This window comes from Meriones unguiculatus, chromosome 4, assembly GCF_030254825.1.
Source record: "Meriones unguiculatus strain TT.TT164.6M chromosome 4, Bangor_MerUng_6.1, whole genome shotgun sequence".
In the NCBI taxonomy this organism is placed as follows: Eukaryota; Metazoa; Chordata; class Mammalia; order Rodentia; family Muridae; genus Meriones; species Meriones unguiculatus.
The window spans coordinates 93,101,988-93,125,226 of NC_083352.1; the positions used below are offsets into that span (position 1 = coordinate 93,101,988).

A 23,239-nucleotide genomic window follows, 5' to 3' on the forward strand; every position below is an offset into this window, starting at 1 on the left:
CCAGCTCCTGAGGATGATCTCTGACCTCCATATGAGCACACACGTGAATACACACACTAAATCCGAGGATGAGCATGTGGCCTCATGGGCTGCACAGTTGCCATGGTTATCTCATAGTCTCTGAGGACCTTCCCAGAGAAAATGAACAGACAAAGGCCTTCATTAGAGGTGCACAATCAATTTTTTTAATAAAAGTGTTACAAATATGTACAAAGCATCCAGGTAGGAAATTCCCCTTACAAAAGAGCGCAAGGCAACAAGGTCAGGACCCAGACAGAATGTCCCCCAAGTTACTGCCTCTCCCCCAGGCTCCAAATGCCCTCACAGCCACTTCTGCCCTGTGTAAGGGCTCCTTGACCCTTCTAGTGCAAAGACCTTGGGGGTCTAGGAAAGAGGTAAGACACTTCCTATAACCTAGGAAGTGGGTGGGACAGGCCATTTGCACATTAGATCCCCCCTTTCCCTGGAGTTTATTGAAACCAGGGATAATCCCCTGAAATCATTCAGCCTGCTCTCAAGTGTCCCCAAATAAGGCATCCCTTCCCTTGAGCTGAACTGGACACTCCCTGCTAGGCCACAAGAGTGTCCCTGCCCTTGGACTAGCAATGTCTGCCCTTGAGCTAGAATACCTTGCCTTCAACCACAATGAGCAATACGGGAGCCCCTCCATCTAATACAGCAGAGCAGGCACCTCAGCTGGTTTGCGGGAGTCGCCTAGACTTGAATGCAAACATGGGTTCAGCCATTTTGCCGTCTGGGTGGCCCCAGCTTCCTCGCCTGTAAAATGGACTCATCACCAGTACTCCCAATAGGTGGGGGACTCTCAGGGGAAGCCTTGGGGAGCACCTAATGCAGTGCTCAGCAGCCTGCTCTCTCTGTAAAGGGGTCTTTGATTATTGTACAAAGGGACCAATCCTCCTCCCGAGGAGACAACGAGGAGACAACGTAGCAAGCTTCTTAATTGCATTCAGCCCAGAGAGCGGCATGCAGAAAATACTATGTAGCAATCTGCCGGCAAGGCTTGGGGTCACTGTAGTGACCTGGCAGATCTGTTATAAATTATGAGCCAGACTGGAAAGGGACATTTCACGGCATCTGTCTCCAAAAGGACTGTTGCTGTACCATAACTAGTCCATTCGTTCTGAGGTGGAGGTCTTCAGCTGGCACACTGTAGATGCTCAATAAATAGGTGTCGAGTGAATACATTACAACATTTAAAAGATAAACGTTTGACTAAAGCTTTCAAAAGACACCATGTAAACTTTTCCCCTTTCTGGGGCTTCTGACCAGCTCCTGTGGAAATAGTCTGCTGCCCCTCCCTCCAAGTCCCCAGCAGCTTCTGACCTCCCCAATTTCCCCAACCAGACGTTAGGCTCAGAAAAGAAAATAGAAAGAACACAGAAGATAACCTGTGTTCTGGTCACTGCAGCTTCTAACAGTTCACTGTGGATATTAAAAAAGTCCACAATGTAAGCCAGGAGTGGGAGCCCACACCTGTAATCAGGAGGTGGGGGCAGAAGGACTAGAAGTTCAGGGTTATCCTCGGCTGTACAGTGGTGAGTTCAAGGCCAGCCTGGTTCCATGTCTTAAAAAAAAAAAAAAAGACAAATAGTCCACAATTGTGACCCCAGTGTCCCCCAAAGATGCTCATGTAGGGTGTGTGAGGACATGCTCCCTCCCTCAGTTTTCAGTGAGAAAGAATGGCATTCTGTCAATTTAAGAATCATGACAGCACAGTCAGATGCACACAAGACATGAGCTCAGATCTACAAAGTGTCCTTGAGACATTCACAGCCTCGATACCCTGTGACAGTATGCTTTAGTCACCATCTCCATCAAGGTAGAAAGGAAACAGAACAAGGCTATCACAGTGGTGGGGAAGAAGTTTCCAATATGACTGTGAAGGGGGCTGAGATATTGAGGAGACGGGGACAGGGATGGGGACAGGAAGTGTCCACAGGCATGTCCTCCCGGCCCAGGACCATAGAGAGTGGATACTGTCCTTACTGGGCTCTCCAAAAGAATTCTGGCTCATATTCCATCTAGACAAAGGGAGATGGAACTCCAAACATTAACAAACAGAGATCTTGCTTGTGGAGGATGAGGCGAAGGAAAGAAGCTTCCATTCCAGAAGGGAATGGACCCACCCTGGAAGACTTCAGACCCATGAGGCTTCAGTTCCAGAGACTCTGGGACCCTCACCCTCAGAGAGCAGCCGGCAGCTTTTGGACCCAGGTGGCAGATAGCGCCTCATCTCCTCACACAGCCAGCTCCCTAGCAATGATCTCAGAGGCCTCCCAGGCTTTGCATGGACACACACACACACACACACACACACACACACACACACACACTCACGGCTGAAACCCAGCATGAGGTCCTTTTAAAATTTATTTCAAAGCCTCTCTCCCTCTCTTTCCCTCTTCACAGACTCTGCATAGAAGCGAATCAAAACCAATGCTCCTTGGCAGCCAGGGGAAAGTGGGAGATGAAGGGAGGGACAGAGCCAGTGCTTCACACGCTGTGGAAGTTGTGGCTTTTTTTTTTTCTTTTTTGCAATAACATCACCAAGAGAAAGCCCATCCCACTATCTCATGCAGTCCAAGTCACAGCACAGCAGAGACAGTGGAGACAATAGAGACACAGCTAGCATGCTTCAATATCCTAATACAAATGTCCATCAGGAAGCCAAACCTCATATAAAAACAGGCATTTAAAAACAACCCCATCAAATTCGGGGCAATGGAGAAGCGCACTCAAATGAACAGCGGCGGCGTGCGAGCCAAGGCCCGGATTCGATAAATACATGGTTTCCATTACTACAGGAGAGTATTTACAGAGGACTTGGCTAAAAAGTTCCCTTGGGTGGGTCACCACGGGGGTGGGGGTGGGGGCTGGCTCTCTCAGCAACACAGCTTCATTGAAATGAAAATCACCGAAGATGCCAAACCCTGTGTTTGGAGTTCAAATCCTCCAGGGAGATATCATAAGCTAACAGGAAAAGTCAGGCTCAAAAAACAAAACACAAAAAGGGAGGGTTTCTCTGACCTCTCACCCTTGTGCTGGGTCTCTCTGGGGTCAGCGTGTCCCCACTGTGTTCTTGACAAGATCTCTTTAAAGAGGCATTTATGAGTCCCACCATGGTGTGCACCTTCTCTGGAAATGAGACGCTTTGCAAGGACTCTTTTCCTTGCTAGGAAAGGGACTAACTACAAGCAGAGAGTGCCTTCCAGATCATTCTGGAACCCTCTGTGTCATTCTGGCTTGATGAGGGCACGGCCTGCTGCCTGATGCTCTCCTGCCAAACAAGCTCTTTATTTATTTGCTTTTTTTTTTTCCTTTGCTGAGTTCAGTCCTGGCAGTTAAAGGGGGGGAGGGGGGGAGGCTTCAGCACTGAGTTCTCAGTTGCATTTTTCTTTAGTGGGTTATTTAGAGAAATATAAGGCATGGATTAAAAGTGGAGAAAGGAGCCAGTTGATGGCAAACCGAAAGCGTGTGCACTCTAGGACCTGGTCATGTACAGCAAAGTGGGCTGGAAACTGTTTCCCTTGTAGCCCTGTGCACCCCACCAAATAATGCTTCCTAGCAGACTCCCTAATCCCCATGGGATCAGACACCAGGCAAGTGACCTGCAAATCCAGCCAGGAGAAAATGACAGTCCCCTGGCAGGCAGTGTCCCAAATGCTGGGTGCCAAGGCAGGAGGCTCATGAGCCGAGGTCACCCTGCACTCCAGGGCAAGACCTTGTCTCCAAAATTTAAAAAGGAAAAAGTAAAATAAAAATAAGAGTAACTGTCTCACTGAGCCCACAGCGGGCTCTGTCACCATCTCAGCCACAAAGACCACCGTAGGGGGCAATACAGCATCCAGAGGATTATGCAGAGGAATGATACCTGTTTTGCTTCGGATTTTTTTTTTAAATGAAAGCAAAAATTACCCACAACTCCGGAAGCAGTGAGCCTTTGCAACCAAATGTCAGTCTAGCACACAGCTTCAGCATGTGTGTGCAGATATATAGATATATATATATATTTATATTAGCCCTTCTAGAAACTTCTGAAAACAGTAGCTTATTCTGTGTGTGTTTGGGGAGCAGGGGAATCGGACATTTCATTCAAATGGTCCGCCCCTCCCCCAGCATCCCCTGCTTGTAAATCACGCTCCAGCAGAACGTAGCCATTTCTTGGCTCTTTATAAAAACTTAAGCCCTGAATCCCCTCACGAAGTAGGGGGAGGCTATAGCCATCTCCTAAGCAGCTCCTGGCCTGCCCCTCCCCACTCCTACCCACCCCCAAGGGGTTGCTTCTAAGCCCCTGTGAGCACTCCCCCTCCCCCCATAGAGAGACCCCCTCCAGTGGCACTTTTGTCACTTGGCCCTTAAAAAAAAAAAAGAGTATATCTAAAGAGCAAAATAGAAACCTCTCATCCCCTGGCCATCCGGGTCTGTCTGCAAGACTCTGGCCTTACCAAGGACACATTTAGCACCAAGAGAATTTAAAGTGAAGCACCAGACACACTAGATAAGTAGGAAAAGAAAACGACATCCCATCTCTCTGGCTGTGACCATGAGATCTAGAGAGCTGTCTAGAAAGGGACAGAGAGGTTAGGACGTGTCAACAAATAGTGGGACCTCAGGTTGCCCCCAACAAAATGGGCCCCACATCCCCTCTGTCTTTGTCCATCTCGCCTTCGGCCGAGTTCCCTCTACTCCACACCAGCATCCATGCTGGGCAGTTGGTCCAGATCCCACCAGTCCAAGTTTCCTGAACACACAGCAGCAAGCATCTTTCTCCCCTGCTGTCCTAGACATTACAGAGTCTGAGTTCACATCTCAAGGTGTGGAAAGGAGAGGGACCACGTCCCCTGCAGGCATGCACAGATACGGAATTTTGTATTTTCTCTTTTGTGTGTGTGTATATATATATATATATATATATATAGCTATAAGTAAATAGCATTGGGGTGGCTAGCTCTGCAGCTGGACTTCCCGAGGGCTTCCTCAGTCTGTGTTTCCACCGTCAGCTCTGGGTGGGTCTTTACACTCCGCTTCCCTTCCAAGCTCCGGGCTCCCCACTCAGGAAAACGGGAACCAGCTTCCTCCAAGGACACAGCGTTTCACCAACCTGTAGAAATAAAGATTTGTTTTTCTGTCAGTGCAGTCAGCTTCCGGGGTGATGTCAGTGCAGAAGGGGAGGGGAAGAGGGGGATTTGAGACACAAAGCTCTGATTGGGGAAGGGAAGGGCTCCTCAAAGCCAGGCCTGGTTTTTCTCACAGTCCCAGAGGCTCTGTCCATGAGGCAGTAACAGCCTTCCTTCCCTGAGTGCACACACCATACCACCCACATGCACACACACACACACACACACACACACACACACACCTGCGCAGCCCACAGCTTTGATCCCGGCCCTCCAGAGGCAGAAGCAGGCAGATCTTTATGAGTTCTACACCACAAGTTGCAAGATATCTCTATGTAGCCTAACATACAAGAGACCTTTGGTTCCAGCCATAGCACTGCAGTAAACCTACGTGGTCTTGCATGCCCATAATCCCTGCACTTGGGAGGTGGAGGCAGGAGGATCAGGAGTACAGGGTGATCCTTGGCCAGTCCCAGACACTAGGAAGGTGCAGGCTACTCTCTGGTGCACCAGACCCTGCCTAGTGGGAGGAACTGAATTTGGCCCTGAAGGCAGATACTGTTCTCTGTACCAAAATTAAATAAGTTTACTAACAGTAATAGATAAATGGCGGGTAGATGATTAACATAAATAATAGATAAATGATGGATGTGTGATCCATAGGCAGGTAGGTAGATAGGTAGATTGATGAAAATCTTCCGCAATTTTTTATTCTTTCATGTGTATGAATGTGAATCTGTGCACAAGGCCATAAAGGCCAGAAGAGGAAGTCAGTTCCTCTAGAACTGGAGTTAGATACAGTTGTGCGCTACCGTGTGGTTGCTGGGAATTGAACCTGGGTCCTTCATAAGAGCAGCCTTAACTACAAAGCCATCTATCTCCCCAGCCTGGATTGATGAAAATCCAAAGGCTCGTAACCCTTTCCTACTTAGGGATAGGTCCCTCACCTATTCTTTTCATGCCTCCATCTGCCTGTATTCCAGACAGAATTGTGGACAGTCTAGTTTTGTCACTCATCTGCTCATCCCCACTCACCACGATACCATGAGCTAGGAGCCACTGCAGTGTTCCTTGCCCATGGGAAGTTCCGGGCTCACAAGGGGCAGAAGGGAAGAAGTTCTTAACACCACTCTGCTGAAGAGCAGGTGCAGTCTAGGGAAACGTGGGCAACGGCAGCCCAGGACAGGCAGCATGTGGGCACAGGGAGATCCCTACTGAGAACTGGATTCCAAAGAACTAGCCAGGTGACCATGATGCTCTCAGGGCAGGTATAGGCAGGGGGGCGAATAGAGCTAGAAAGGGAGTGAACACCAAACATGAAAAACGAGTCCATAGTAAACCCCACCTGCTACAGTGGGAAGCTTCTCTGATGAATGATGTGGGCATTACTAACGCGTTGGCACAAACGCCGAGTGTTTGGAAAGCAGTTTGATAACATGACTATTCAGCCAACAGTAGCAGTAGGCACCCTTTCGAGCTATAGCTTCCCTAGAAAAGGGTTCTTGATTAGATTTATAGAACCAGGCAAGAGTTCCCTTCTGTGAAATGGGCCTCAATTCCAATTGTAAAGTGGCTGGTTGCTGCCATAGCATTCATGCCACTGTTGCACCAGAGACTAACATGCTAAAGATAAGTGTTGGTGGAGCACTCAGCCCCAGTGGGGATAGATATAACAACCTCTCAGAGTCCCAGGGGATATCACCAAAGAGGAGGCAGAAAGAATGTAAGAGCGGAGGATGGGCAAATGTGAGCAAAAAGATGTCTTCTGGACATGACATGGCTGTTGAAGTCATGACAAGATTGGGCCCATCAATATTTCCTCATGGATGGGACTCCCAGAGGGACTAATGAAAACTAACATTCGTTGGAGGAAGGTGACACTGACTTCAATGGTGTAGCCACAAGATAACTTGTCTATGCTCCACTGAATAATTTTTACCCATGCTAAGGCTGATAATTCTAATTAAACTCAGTGGGCCCTTACAGAAAGAAGACATTGGAAATCTGAGGAGGCTTCCTTAAGAATAAGAGTGCTAATGGAAGAGACAGAGAAATGAGGGAGGAGAATTAAAGGTGAAAATGGCTACATCATATTAATATATGAAACTGTCAGCAAAAAAAAAAAAAAGTGTGGGAAAAACCTGTACACAGATATTCATAGCAACATGATTCAAAATCAACAGGAGGAAACACTCAAATGTGCACTAGAGATAAATTGTAGTATGCTCATATTGTGGAATATTATTGGGCTGCCAAAAGGGAATGAATTTCTACTCATTCTTACACAAGATGGGTCAAACTTGAAAATCTTGTGCTAAGTTGTAAAAACAAAACAAAACAAAACAGAAAGAAAATGAGAAGTAACATATCATGCATTTATACCAAAGATCCACCATAGTAGGCAAGTCTTTGGGCACAGAAAGCAGGATGGTGGCTGCTTAAGGCTATGAGGATAGGGACATCCTGGGGAAAGTGGTTGCTCATGGGCAGTTTCTTTTCTGTTTGCTGTTTGTTGAAACCAGATCTACCTATGTAGCCCAAGCTGGCCTAGAACTCACATTTTTCTTGTCTCCACCTCCCCAGTTCTGGTATTTGATGCCTGACTGATTTCAGAAGCAAAGATGACATGGGTCATCAGAGGAGACACAGACAGAAGAACACACTCAGTGGTTTGAGAGAAAGTCCTCAGATCTTTATTTCCTGGTTGGAAAAAAAAATCCAGAATGTTGACTGTAGTAGTGGGCATCAGTGGTGTCTGGCCAGCAAAGGGCACAGAGACATTAGACCCTGGATACTGTTCAGGGAACTTCCCACTGGTCAGAGACCAGGAAGCCCCAGCCCCAGCCCCACTCTGCCCTGTTCTGAAGTGGTGACAGTCCCCTTTGCCAACCTTGGGGCACCACTGCATCCTAAGCCCTGTTCACATCTCTGTCTTGAGTTCTTGCCAACATTTCCTCTGATGACTCAGGTTGGGGCTAGCCTCTGCCTCTTCCCTGGTCACAGACTGAATGTTATCTGACTTCACAGTGATGAGTCAAATACATGGACCCCCTGCCCACAGTCGACATCAGTGAGTCACTAGGGTCCAAATTGGTGACGTCAAACTGTAGGCTTGCTTAGGTGTTGGTAGAAGATGCTGCAGCCACCCGTCCACTAATTCCCTGTTCCGCAAGGAGGGTGTGGCACACCAGGATCCCTACACCATCCTGGGGTCGATTTCTGCCTTCAGAGAATCCAGAACCGGAGCCATCAATCAACCAACTGATACACACACCTGACTTCATTTATGAAAACTAGCCTTGATGACTCCTAAAAAATCACACTTAGTTGGTTCCTGACGACAGGGCTATGGGGTAAATGTCAGCAGGGCAGTAACCAAGACAGGTGGGAATTCCGTGGCAGACATGCAATCCCAGCACTGAGGAGATGGAGGCAGGAGAATGGAGCAATGGAGGGGGTGGAAGGAATATTTAATGGTTACATACTGTGTTCAATAGTGTGCTGACTATATCTTAAGCGATGATCTCTGGGCCACAGAAGGGCGGGTCTGATTTATATGGGGACCCCAGACCCTTCCTCTCTTTAGCTTCCTGGTCCCCATAAGGAAAGTGACTTTGCTATATCCCACATCCCAGCTCCAAAGCAATGAAGTCAAATCGGTGAGCCAAAGTAAATCTGCTCTCTTGAGAAGTTAATTATCTTGGGTATTTTGTTACAGTGCATTATTTATTTATTATTATTATCAATTATTATTATAATTGATTTGTCTTCCAGTCCCAGTGGGGAAGGCATGACAGGTCAAAGGTCAATGTTTGTGTTGGTTTGAATGAGAAATGTCCCCCATAAGTGCAATTGTTTGACCACTTGGTCCCCAGTTGGTGTTTACAGTCTAGAAATCAGGGTGGGGCTTTGTGCCTGTTAGCTCTTGCCAATGTAACACAAATTAGAGTCACCTGAAAGAGGGAAGGACCCTCAGTTAAGAAACTGTCTCCATTAGATTGGCCTGTAGCAAGACTGTGATGGTTTGATTTGGTTTGGTTTGGTTTGGTTTGGTTTGGTTTGGTTTAGTTTGGTTGATGGTTGATGGGGGAGGGTCCAGCCCTCTGTGGGTGGTGTCATCCCTGGGCTGATGGTTCTAGGTTGTGTAAGAAAGCAGCTTTGGGGCTGGGCTGTGGGATACAGCAACCAGGAAGCAAAAGAGAGGAAGAGTCTGGGGTCCCGATGTCTTCTTTAAGCGTATACCTCAAATGACTGGAAGATTTTTCACCAAATCCCAACACTAAAAGGTTCTACCATCTCCAAGCAGCACACTAGAGTAAAACAAGCCTTAAATGCTCAGCTTTGGGGATACATGGAAGCCACAGCCCTGCAGCTGCCAAAGAGACCAATTCTAGAGTCCATCTGAGCACTGTTTACTGAGCGAGATCCACAGAGACATGAGCCCAGGTGTGCCACTAATGTGCATGTGTCCCTCACACTGCAGATGGCATGTGACATAGTCCCAAAGTCAGGACTGGCCTGGGTGTGCCTTCTCCTCCTCCTCCTTCTTTTTAGGGTTGCAAATATCACCTAAAGAACAAGCCCAACAATCCTGCCCAAAGTCCCACTTCCAGACTGATCCATAACCAGAGCAGCCATTTGAAGGGACTCAGGCGCTTCCCAACAGAAGGCTGGATTGGCAAAGCAAATTATGTGTAGATTAGAAAGATATAAACCTAGGTGAGGTGTGGTGGCCCTCAGGAGGCAGAGGCAGGTGGATCTCTGTGACTTTCAGGCCAGTCAAATCTTGTCTCAAAGAAAGAAAGAAAGGAAGGAAGGAAGGAAGGAAGGAAGGAAGGAAGGAAGGAAGGAAGGAAGGAAGGAAGGAAGGAAGGAAAGAGAAGAAAAGAAAAGAAAAGAAAAGAAAAGAAAAGAAAAGAAAAGAAAAGAAAAGAAAAGAAAAGAAAAGAAACACAGACAGACAGGCAAAGAGATGAAAACCGAACTGTGCTAAAGCTGAACTAAGGCTCACTGGAGTAGCAAGGCCCTAGCCTGTATCCCCATCACCACAAAAGTAGACACCAGGAGATAGACCAAAGGATGTGGTTCTCAACTTTCAGAGTGGAAGGTTAAACACTAAGATCCTTTTCTCCTTTAGTGAGTATGTACACACACACACACACACACACAGAGTACCCTTTATCTGAAATACTTAGTATCAAAGTGGTTTGGGGGGGGTTGTGGGAGATGGAGAGATGCCTCAGTGATTAAGAGCAATTGTTGTTTTTCCAGAGAACCCGTGCTTATTTCCCAGCTCCCACGTGGCAGCTCACAACCATCTTGAACTGCAGTTCCGGGGGAATTTCATGCCCTCTTCTAACTTCCTTTGGTACTGTGCACACATGTTGCATAGATGCCTATGCGCCATATACATAATAAACCACACACCAGACTCATATTAAATAAAATGTTCAAAAAATATTTATGTATTTTTAATTAAAAAGCCAAGTGAGTGTGGAAATCCATCTGTAATTCCTATGCTTAGGAAACAGACAGGGGGTCCCCAGAGTAAGCTGGCCAACCAGTGGGAGACCGTGCTTCAGTGGTGGAGAGAGATGGAGGAAGACACCTGACATTAGCCTTGAGGTGCCAATATGGGCACAGGTGAACTTGCACACAGGTGTGTGCCCACACACAATGTTTTGAAGCTTGTTTTCACATTCGGGTTGCTGAACTTGTCCAGCTAGACTTATGGAGACACAGGCATCTAGGTGATAAGTATGATCCAACACATGTGTGTATAATTTGGCTGAAGGACAAGATACTATACGTTTTGCATCTCCCCTGCCCAGAGCAGGGTGCAGGCTAGTTCTGCATGGGATGTTTTCTGTGCATTTAGCAACACTTTGTCCATCCATTTATCCTTCCTTTCTTCCTTCCTTCCTTCCTTTCTTTCTTTCTTTCTTTCTCTTTCTCAGTTTTCTGAGACAGGTTTTCTGAGTGCAGCCCTGGCTGTCCCGGAACTCTCTCTGTAGACCATGCTGGTCTCGAATTCACGGAGATACCCCTGCCTCTGCTTTCCAAGTGCTGGGATTACAGGCATGCTCCTGCACAACACAGCTTTTTCTTTTTTTCTTATCTGCCATCCTGTCTCCAGAGTCCAGCCCGATGCTAAATGCCACTTCTGCCACACACCAGTGGGCATGGGGCCTGTCAGCTCTCAGCAGGTTGATGTGTTTCAAGGAGTCAGATGGTGGCAGCGCTCCTAGTGCTGCGATTCAAGGGAAAGCTCTTTGGGGCAGCGTTCTCGAAGATGGAAGATTGCTCTAATGGGTTCTCCCTTCAGTCTCCACCTGAGTTTTTCACGCTGGAGGCTGAGGGAGCTCATGGGACTCATAAACCTCTGGGAAAGGTACCTGCTCCCCTGGGCCTGGCCCCTGCTAGCAGCTATGAGGTGTCAACACAACCTGTGAGATTACTAACTCCTTTAGTGTGTGAAGAGAGTAGAGGACTACAGCTTCCACCATTGCCAAGCCCATCCGCTGACCGTCAGGAGGGCTAGCTCAAGCGAGCATCAAGCCCAAGTAAACTGGGCATTCCTTTCTCTTTTTGAGCCAAAGTCTTGCTTTGCTGCTCAGGCTATCCTCAGACTTCTGTCCCAAGCAATCCTCCTGCATCACACTGCTGAGCATGGACTACAGCTGTGTGTCACCGAGTCCAACCCAGACAGACCCTTCATAAAGCAGACTAACTGATATAAGGACAATTGTACCCATATGAGCTACATGATAGAACATGGACATGCCTTGACATGACAGTGTCACCTCTGCGAACTATGCCTTTGGCTTGGAAGGTATCCAAACAGAAATGTTTACTGCGATCTGGTTTCCAGGGTTACGAAGTGGGAAAGGGTAGATGTCCGTGGAGGAGGTGACTAGAGAAGGAAGTGGTGCTTTCTGCCAACAAAGGAATGGCTTGCAGCCATTAAAAGGGCGAGGCCCACCTTCCAGTGCTCACAGGGGAAGATCTCAATGGATGAGCTCACATGCTTAAAGCAGGATCTGCACAGGTGTGCGTGGGCCTGGAGGGAGAGCTGCCAGGGAGGGGGGGATCTTCCAGGTGGAGAGAGGCCTGCTAGGAAGGGGCCCCACAGGTACGCACTGAAATGCACAGAGCCTTCTCTAATGAGCCAGGATGAGTTGTGGCATTATGGGCTGGTAACCCACATACAGGGGTCTTACTGCCACATGGGCACAGAGACTCAGTGTTGCTAGGACCTCCCAGCTTTCAAGGAAAACTGAACATACAGGCTCTGTAGCACCTGCCTTGTAAGTGATGCAGGAAAATCCTAAATCAAACAGGGCCGACCTGTATTCCCACGTGGAAGCCACCGGTATCCAAACTGTGCTCTTTGGAACCACTAGCTGGCTTTTAAACCTACCACATTTTATCACCAAGGGTTTCCTCGGGGCTTCAGTTTGGAAGGTACAGGAGTTGGGTTGGATGGTATTTCATGTCCTAACATCAGGTCTGGATGCTTTGAGAAAGGTGGTGTTTGAGTGGGTCACAGATCTTTCAAGAACAGAGCAAGAAGATGGCTCTTCTCCCAAGGAGGCATGAGCACAAGAGTATGACATCAGCCAGGTTTACTGTGTCATTTCGGGGGAACTTGCTGACTCCCCCCACCCATTCCCGGTTCCATACACCATGTTAGTGGTGCAAGGCACAAATGCACGTGGTGTCCCTTCCCACACCGTGAATGTGGGCACACAGCCTGACCTCCACTGCAAAGAAAAGCAACACACAGACTGTCCCCCCAAACTGTCCACCTCCAAGGCTCATCCATGGCAGACCATGCACAGCACTTTAGATCAACTGTCTCCTGGATGCCAGACACACGGGGCGTATTCTCACAGAGTGAGGGATGGGAGGCCAGGATGCCCTCGATAGACAAGACCCCTGTGAGCAGGTGACATTGGGATCTCAGAGGAGCACCCAGGGCCCTGGAGGTAAACACATGTGTCCAGGGTGACACAACTGGTAAGCAGCAGGGGGGAGCTTTATGTGAGGTCAGCCTGACTCCAAGATTGGTGTCACCCAGCTGCTCTCCCTCCGGCATGAGATATGAGTGAATAGTCTTTTTGGGTTTTGTTTGTTTGTTTGTTTGCTTTTCGTTTTTCTTTTTCAAGACAGAGTTCCCCTGTGAGACCAGGCTGGACTCAAACTTAGAGATCTTCTTGTCTCTGCCTCCAGAGTGCTGGAATCAAAGACCTGTGACACCACTGCTCAGCTGGGTGAGTATTCTTAACGGTAAAGTGGAATTGGTAAGTAAGTCCCATGGTCAGCCAAGTGGTGTTTCTTTTGCTTATTGTGTGTTCCTGTGTGTGTGTGTGTGTGTGTGTGTGTGTGTGTGTGTGTGTAGTGTTGTGTGTGTTCATGTGGGGTTTCTGTGCTTGTGAGGCCAGAGGGGGCAATGTCAGGTGTCTTCATTTCCTCTCCACATTAGTTTGTGACAGGGGCTCACTGAACCTCACTAAGCTGTCCAGTTGGCTGGGTGATCAGTGAGCTTCAGGGAACTGCCTGTCTCTGCCTTCCCAGCTCTGGGATTCCAGGCATTTGTGCAAAACTGTGGCCTTTTACAAGTGACCTCAGGACTCAAACTTGGGTCCACATCCTTGTGTGACAAACATTGTATTCACTGAGCTATATCTCCAGCTCCTATAGGCTGCATTTTAAGTCTGGGGTTGGCTTTCAAAATGGCAGTTCAGAAAAGGAATAACTTGTGTATTGTATGGATGCAAAACTGTCAATAAAAAATCTGATGCCCTACCGCCAAGGCAGGAAATGGGCAGTGAAAAATCGAGGAGACAGAAAGAATTCTGGGAGAGCCAGGCTCAAGAAATTCAGTCAGCTAGATGGATGCATGGTGACTGAGCTCGTGTGGCAAAATGTAAATTAGTGTAAATGGGTTATTTTAAGTAATGAGATAGTCACAGAAGAACCTAGCTATAATGCCTAGGTATTTGTGTAATATTTAATGGGTCTCATGAGTCGTTATTCCAGGAGCTTAAGGATGGGAGGAAAAAACCTAACTGCAACAGCAGTTCTTCTGGAATCCATTTCATTGTGATCAACATGCCCCCTCTATCAGAAGACTACCCTGTAGTCCCCAGTACTCCAGCCAAGCCTGTAGGATAGATATGACTCCTCCCCTTGAGGGTCAGGTATGCTGGGAAACTCTGCAAGGCTTTAGGGACATGGCCCTGCCTTGGAGTTATTTGCACTTCCCCACTGGCTAGAGCACCATGAAGAGCACCCAGACTCTCATAAGGACTGTCTGGATCCTCTTTCTCTGTGTTCTGGCAAGGCTGCATGGCCGGGGGGGGGCGTCAAAGAGCAGGCAACTGAGATCATGTCAGAGACAGCCCCTGCTCCCCTTACTCAGTAACCCACATGTAGCCTATAGGCTACATCTAAGCAGGGAAGTCTAGGTCCTCTCCATGCATGGTCATGGGTTGGTGCATCAGTCTCTGCAGGGCCCCTGGGCTCAGATATTTTGGCTTTGTTGGTCTTCTTGTGGAGCTCCTATCCCCTCCTGGTCCTTCTATCCTCCCCTTCTTCCATAAGACTCCCTGAACTCTGCCCAAAGTTTGGCTGCGAGTCTCAGCATCTGCTTCGATCTCCTGTTGGGTTGAGCCTTTCAGGGTCAGATGGTAGGGGGATGTGGAGATCTTCCCCTTTCAGTGGACTAGGGGAAGGGAAGAGAAGGAAAGAGGGAGGGAGGGTGGGACCTCGAAGAGATGAGAGAGGGGGCTACAATTGGGATTTAAAATGAATACATTGAAAAAAATAAATTAAAAAAAAAAGAACATTGCAGAGAAAGGGTGGCACTGGGAGGCAGAGGCAGGCAGCTCTCTGGGAGCTTGAGGCCAGCACAGTCTAGAGCGTTCAGCACACATAGAGGCCAGCACACATAGAGCGTTCCAGACTAGCCAGGGCCTGACTCAAGTGAGGCCCTGACTCAAAAAGGAAAGAAAGACAAACAGAAAGGAAGGTTCCAACTAGGGATGGGAACAGCCAGAGTCAAGCTGACAGGCACATGATGTACTCAAGCCAGTGAGGGGAATAAGAGTGGGAGGCACAGGGGCGAATGGCAGTGTGAGTCTAGATTCCAGCACATGCTCATGGTAAGACTCAGAGGGTCTTTACCGTAAGTTTATACATTCCAGACGGTCTCCGTAATACAAATGCTGACAAGTGCTTCTGTGCGAGTTCCACCTGTGGCCACTTGTAAGCACAGTGTGTATAGAGCAGGGCCATGGGGCCTTCCTCATTACACCACAAACACTTGGACAGCCAACAGCAGTGGATAGGGAACACAAATGATGAAAGAGCCAAAGGATTCAGTACTAACCAACCCCGGAGTATCAAAGAAGCATCGCAAGGGCGGGCCAGTGAAATGGCTCACTGTGAGTAAAGGCTCTTGCCACCAAGCTTGAGGACCTGAATTTAATCCTCAGGAGCCATGTAGTTAAAGAAGAGAACTGAGTCCAGCAGGTTGGTCTCTGACCTCCACATCTGGGCTGTGGACAAACAAACATACATACATACATTCATACACACACGCACATATGCACACTCACATACACGCAAATAAATAAACATACTTCTTTTAGTTTTTGTTTCTTGAGACAGGGTCTTACTGTGTGGCCCTGGCTGTCCTAGAACTCACTCTGTAGACCAGGCTGGCCTCAAACTCACGGAGATCTGCCTGCCTCTGCCTCCTGAGTGCTGGGCCTAAGTGTGTGCCACCACACCCAACATCTTTGTTTGTTCTGTCCTTTAAAAAAAATAATTAAAGAAAAGAAAAATACTGTAAATGAGAAGGAATCTGTGGCGCTAACACCAGCCCTCTGTATGTGCAGCTCCCCACTGGCAGGCTCACCCACCAGGGGATTGAAAACACCAGGAAAAAAAAATGACATCAGCACTGAACACAGACAGAAGCTGTTGTCATGTTTCCCTAAACAACCCCATGAGCAACTGTCCACACAAGGTGCCTTGGCCCGGGAAACCCTGAGTATCCTCTTGATGAGGTAAAGCATTAGGTAGATTAGGTATATGAACACCACACTGTTCTGTTTAAGGGTCTTAAACCTCCTAGCCTATTGACATCCCAGAGATCCTGAAACAGGCCCCTGCTGATATGGAAGGACAACTGCATCTTAGTAGCAGAGGGTGCAGCTCAGCTAACAGAACACTTACCTAACACGCATAACGCCCCGTGTTCTACCACCAGCACCCGTAAAATAGTCCTGGTGTTGTATGTGGTAATCTAGTACTGCAGAAGTAGAGGCAGGAGGATCAGAAGCTAAAGGTCGTCGTTCACATAAGATACTTGAAGCCAGCTTGGCCTATAGGAGTCTCTGCCCCAAAAGGGAAGGGCTAAAATAATTGAGTTTTTGTTTGGTTTTCTTTTGTGGGGGCTGAGGATTGAGCCCAGGAACTTGTACAGGCTAAGCACAGGACACCACTGAGCTAGATACCCAGACGTGTTGTTAAAAGCAAAACGCAGTGGCTGGAGCTGTCTCGCAGGAGAACACTGGCTGCTCTTTCTGGGGACCTGTTTCCATTCCCAGAACCCACAGGCTCCTAACCATCTGTAACTCCAGTTCTAGAGGGCTCTGATGCCCTCTTCTGGTCTCTGCGGGTACTGTTGCTTGTGGTGCCCAGAGACACATGAAGCCAAATGTACACACACACACACACACACAAAGCACACTGACTGTAGGAGCTGCTCTCTCACAGGACATGTTCACACTGTCTGCGTGATGCCATCTGATTAATAAAACACACATTGTCTGTGTCACGCAGAACTAAGCCATCTCCGCTTAGAGACAGCTGCAGGGGAATGGGTTTATTTGGGCTTTTTGTTAAACCTGGGCTGGGTTGGGACTCCTCCTAACTCCAGTGATCCTCAGAGCTGGGTCAGAAAACCAAAGCAGCTTCCACCTGGCTCCCTGCTCATGTCTTTGAAGAGTTCTGAGTCACTATGCCAGGAGCCCATCGTAAGGCTGCCATGTTGTGAGAGAGCCCGGATTTCAGAAGGCTCTGATTGACAGCTCCAGATCTCTCCAGCCTCAACAGCCAGGCACGTAAGTGCAGATTCCCTCACTCCAACTCAGCCACTCTACAGTGCATCTCCAACTATCCCCTGACCAGATTCCCAGCCCCCAGCATGCACTGGCATAATGAAATAAGCATTTGGAATAATTCATTACTGGGCTCCAGTAGCCAGATAAGCACTCTTTCCTATTGCCTGCTCCCAGTAAAATATCTCCCAGGGGTCGAGGGACAGCTCAGTTGCCGATGTGCTTACTGTTCAGTCACGAGGATCTGAGCACCTATATAAAAAGTGGGCCCTAGAGTGTGCACCTGTAACCACAGCTCTGGGGGAGGCAGAGACATGTGGAGTTTGGCAGCCAGCCAGCATAGCCAATCAGTGAGCTCCAGGATCAGGCAGAAAGCCCCTCTTTAAAAATCAAGTGGGGGGGGATGATTGAGAAGGACACCTGGAGTTGACCTGGATCCTCCACACCTGCACTCGTATGTATGTGGACAACACACACACACACACACACACACACACACACTCACATGTGCACACATACATATGGACACTCAAATACACACACACAATGCAGTGCCTAGTGTACTTAATGCACTGCAAAGCAGTCATTAGTCCAAGGATGGGTTGACTTGACACAGCTGAGGCTATGGACTCCATCCCCACACCACAAAACACTCCTGATGAAGATGTGAACAGCAGTAGAAAATAATAGAAAGTGGCTGTGTGTGGTGGTGGTGGTGGTGGGAAAACAACCAGCTTGCTTAGTTCACGGATGGACTGTTCCCCCAGTGTATAGCTGTGCAGCAGGGGCCAGCAAGTCCCCGGACACTGAGCAGGGCTGGGTCACACAAACGTTAGTGATGAGCAGAGGGAAACAGAAGCTGGGTCCCTTTTTGCCTCTAAGGTTGGTTGGCTTTTCAAAACCTAGAAAAGGGATGGCTGAATCCACCTGGCTGTGTCTGGGGCATATTTAATTACCCAGCGAAGCTATTTCTACTTCCACAGCTAACTCTGGCACTTGTGTGCTTGTGGCCTCTCACTCTACCCGGGGGAATATGTGTCCAGAAGGCCACAGCCTCCTGGACATCCTTAACAGCTATCCTCCTGCAGCAATGACTGCCTCCCTCCCCTGCCAAGCCTGGGTTCTGGGAAGCTAAGCTAAAACGGAGGGTGGCCTGCAGGAATGTACCTCCAGGTTTAACCACCTAATGCCCAAAGTGCCCTCTCTAGCTGGCCAGCCCGCCCACCATTAATTCACTAAAGCACCCCAGTTATCTGCTTTGTCACTGACAACTTCTGGGGCCCACAGGGTCCTCCTTTCTCCTCCTGGTCCCAAGGCAGGGGCCTGCTGCCCTCCCCTGGTTCCCCTCTCAAAGACAGATTTCAGGGCCCCATTCTCTCTCCATCCCCTCCCCCTCTTGAAGCAAGCAGCTCCCAGCTTCGCCCCCACACACACACACACACCACACAGCCTTTTTTGTTTCTCTCCTGTATCTTTAGGTAGTGACTGGGTTACCTCACACCCATCTTTCCCCCCTCCCCGCTCCGGCCTCACTACCCTCCAAGGTGCAGAATGTCCTACTGAACACCCACCCCTACCCCATTACCTCCCGAGGCATCCCCTCCTTCACTGCAGCCCCCAAGCTCAGGGGAAGAGATGACTGGACCTCAAAGCTTGAAGCTTCAACTCCGCTTCATACTTTGCAAAAAGACCCAGGCAGATTCTGTCTGCGTTGGTTTTGAGGCCATAAGAATGAGTTGAGTGAATTAAGAGGCAGGCCCAGCACTAGCTGCTTTTAAAGCTGCTGCCTTAGCACCACCATCCTCCCATCTGCCCTAGAAGAGGATGGCTCCCCTTTACAGCCAGGCTGAGCATGGCTAGGGCTCTTCCCTGAGGTCACACTGCCCACCAAAGCCAGGTACCCCACTCCCATGCTTGGGATGGAACTCAGGGACTCCTGCAGGCTAAGCAAACCCTTTAGCGCTGAGCTGAATTCCCAGCCCTTTTGGTCCCTAAACCTACATCATGTATATGTAAACCTAGATAAATTTACTTGTGTGTGCCCACACAGAGGCCAGAAGTGGAGGTCAGGTGTCTGTATTGTTTCTCCACCTGTTTTTATTTCCAGAGTCGTCCCTTGACACCCCACCACACAGACACACAGACACACACACACACACAGTCATTTTAGCTCAGCTGATTAGCCACAGAGTCCCGATCCAGGATCACCTGTCTCTGCCTTCCCTGCACCCCTCCCTCTAGAGCTGGGGTGACAGCCTCACGCCACTCCACAGGGCTTGGACACAGAGGTAGAGGCTCCACACCGAGGTGCTTGTGCCTGCCTAGCCATGTCACTTTACCCACAGAACCACATCCCAGCCTCCATTGTCTTGTCTGTTCTATCCCCCTACCGTGGCACAAGCTGACTTCCCAAGGCAGGCTAAGGTTCGGCAGGTGGCTCAGTTCAATCTCTCAGAAGGAGAGACCCATGCAAAGGAGGCTGTCCCCCGACCTCTGCGCTTGTGACATAGCACTGGTGTGCCCACTCACGGTAAGTAAATATAATAAAAATAATTTTTCCCAAAAGAATGGCACAGTCCACCAGCAAGGACCACGGGCAGAATGTGGCCTACGATAGAAAGAGAGCCAGTGGTTAAATGTTCAGTAACAGTCACGGTGGCGCACACCTGCGACTGCTTTCATTGTTATTGTTGTTGTTGTTAATATTATTATCTTGATGCCAGGGTTGAATCCACATTAAGCACACGCTCCGTGATCCCTCACGGAGCCACACAGCAGCCCCAACCCTTACAGTCACCCCAGAAGCAGTACCCACTGCTCATTCAACCCTCCTAAAGTTACCTGTGCTGTGAGCTCAGTGTTATTATTGTCCCCATTCCAATGGAAAAACTGAGTCTGGGGCTTTATTTCTTTTGTTCCTTTTATTGGTAGCTTTGAGGAAACAAATGTCACTGGCTCACAGCTGGGGTTCAGGTTTGCTAGGCCCACCGACCTTGGTTAAAGCTATGCCCCTAAAAGATTTGGAGTGGTGTTCCCCAGCCTAACACCCTCCCCTGAGACATACCAGGTAGACAGAGCATTACCATCCCCCCATATGGAGGAAAATGAAGAGCTCCCCCGCCACCAAGTCCAGTACACAGAGCTCAAGCGATTACCCTCTCAGCTGGCTTTCCTTGCCCTAGCCAACTTGGACCGACTGGGAAATGATGGGATTGCTTGTCTTGTCATGGAAATGAGGTAGAGAGCCCAAGCCAGCTTCAGGGGACCCCAGCGTGGACTTGGGGGGAGGGGGCTGGCACAGGGACCAACTGGAGGAAGGCACTGGTACCTCCAAGGATCAGGAGCAGCAGAGAACTGAGAGCCCCATGGGTGTGGCAGCTGGGGGATGCAAGAAAACCCAGGAAGGAGCTGGGGGGGGGGGTGTCCCTGAATCAGGGGGCAGCGTGGAGCTACTTCTGCGACAGATAACAGAGAACAGAGGTAGGAAAGAAAGTCAGTTCTAAGGCGGAAGTTACCTGCTGTCTCCGCTGCACACCCATATCGCACCCAAGAGCAACCCCCACCTCCCACCCCGCCATCCCGGCTCCGGTTTTCCAACTTCTCACCCCCTTCGGGAAACCGAGGGGAGCACCGGCTCCGCCTAGACCGCAGCTTCGTTTTCGGGGTCCCTGGGCATCCCAACACGCATGCATCACCTGTACCGGCTCTGGCCCCGGGGCTCTGGGTGGACCGTCTTGGCCCCCTGGGTGGGGACCTTAACAGAGCGCTTCTGCCATCCCGCCTGTTCCCCCAAGGCGCCAGAGCCAGCTTCCCAGCCTCCCCGCTTCTAGGTTTCCTTCCCTTCCGTTGACTTCTGCACCTGCCTTTTCTTCTTCTCCACACCACCCCCAACTCGGCAACCTGCTCTTCGCTCTCTAACTCATCACCTGTTTTCCCTCTTTCTCTTCTCGCCTTCTTTCTGCCTCCCCAGAAATTGCACATTTTGGGGCGTCATATCTGCGGCACCCCCCACTGAACTAACTGGTCCCACCCCCGGGGATTCCGGAGCAGCGGTACTTTTGAACGGAGGGACAGAGGGGAGGAGCACATGGGACTTCCAGAGCCAAGGGAGCCGGGCACAGGGCGCCCCGAAGAGACAGTTCTCTTCGCCAGCGCCCGGGCTGCGCGGGCCCACGCGACATCTGTCGCCCGCGCTCCCGGCTCACACCCCGCTCACCCCCGCAGCTTCCCGGGCGCTGACACCCCCCACGCTCCGGCTGCCGCCTCTCCCTGCGGCGACGCGCCAGCTTCTCAAGGTGTTTGAGGGCCCGCGGGGCTGGGCTGGGATCAGCGCGACAGCTCAGGGTCCCTGGCTACCTCACCTGTGATCTTCCCCTCTCCATCCCGTCTCAGAGGTCAGCCTAGTGCTCCCGCGCGCGCCCTCTGAATCCTCTCTATCCAAGAACCTAGGAAGGCGACCCTGATACTTCTGCTCGCTCCCCCCCCCCCAAAAAAAAAAAAAAAAACCGCCTAGCACTCAGCCTGGCTCACAGCGAGTGCCCATAGGTCGCCCTAGCAAGGACCCACCAAATGTTAGATGCTCAGCAGCCGGTGACCATCCGGACGGAGCACATAGCAGGCTCCCACCCCTCACACCGTAGCTAGGAAGGTGACAGGAGGCCAAACTCTAAACCGCGACACCTCGTGGTAAAAGAAGCATCAAAGTTACCCGAAAGATGGGCTGCTGAAGTGCGCCTGCCTTCGGGGAGAGGAGCACAACCTAGCCAGTAAGAAACTTCCGTGGGAGCGAAGGTCACAGGGAATAGGGACTCCCGAACTGCAGGTGTGACCCATGGGGAGAGGGGAGTTGAAAGCAGAGACGTGGAAGTCCGGAATGGCTTGGAAAGGGCTCGAGGACCCGAGAAACCGCGGTGCACAGTTATGGGGAGGGTTTTAGGTCCGTCCAGTGAGCGTCTACTTCGTGTTTTTACTGGGGCTGGCGGCGACGTGCGGCGGCTAAAACCACTGTGCTGCGGAGGGAGGAGGGAGGAAGAAAGAAAAGTGAGGGAGAGAAAGGAGCGAAGACGGGAGAGGGGGAGAAGGGAGAGTGAAGACAACAGAGAAGAGAGAGGAGAGGGAAAAGAGATTGAACAGGATAGAGTGGGCGTGAGAGAGGAGAGATAGACAGGGGAGAGGGGAATGGGAAAGAGGAGAGTGAAGCCAGAAGAGAGACAGAGAGAACGACGAGGGGGAAGAGAGTGAGGACACTTGAGAGAGATGAGAGCGGAGATAGAGGGAAGGAGAGGGAGATGGTGGGGAGGAGTAAAGAGTGAAGGCGGCACAGAGACGGGAGAGCGGGAGGAAAGGAGAGGGAGAGGAGACGGGGAGAGGGAGAGGGGTGCGGCGGCGGAGCGGGCGCCCAGGGTCTGGGCTGCGAGGGACAGAGGACAAGCGAGGAGGAGGAGGAGGAGGAGGAGAAGGAGGAGGAGGAGAACGACGACGCTGCCCGCTGCTCCCCGCCGAGGCGTCCCGGCTCCCGCAGTCGAGCTGGCTCTCCCACCCGCTCTCCCGCTCGCCCGCCGCGTACCTGTTGCTCGGTCCGGGCTGGGTCTCGGCTCCGGTCCCCCCCCAACCAAGAAGGCCCCGCGCGCGCCGCCTACGCGCTCCGCCTGCCGAGCAGCCAGGCCGCCAGCGCCGCCACCTGCGCGGCCGCGCACAGCCAGGGCCAGCCGGCGCGGAGCGCGGGCAGCAGCGCGGGCAGCGGGGCCCGGGGCCGCGCGCGGCGCCGCATGGCGCGTCGGTGCAGCTCGTCGCCCAGCGCCTGCAGCCGCAGCGCTGTCACCTGCGCCGCCGCCCAGCGTAGCCCGGGCCGAGCGTCGCCGCAACCGCACACGGCCGGGGGCCCGCGGCCGCGATGCCGGGGACACGGGCACATGGCGTGCGGAGGAGCCTCCCCGGACCCCAAGTTTCGCCCTGCGCCGCGCGTTTGTT

General features: G+C 50.6%; 1 protein-coding gene across 1 annotated transcript; it reads right to left on the minus strand.

Moving 5' to 3' along the window:
- Positions 1-170: 170 nt before the first annotated feature.
- On the minus strand, positions 171-23,239 carry Hrk (harakiri, BCL2 interacting protein). The gene is made up of 2 exons (XM_021642571.2): positions 22,836-23,239; positions 171-5,122 (listed from the first exon to the last, which is right to left on the minus strand). Exon 1 carries the CDS (start codon positions 23,181-23,183, stop codon positions 22,905-22,907), a length of 279 nt encoding a protein of 92 aa, XP_021498246.1. The 5' UTR covers positions 23,184-23,239; the 3' UTR covers positions 171-5,122; positions 22,836-22,904.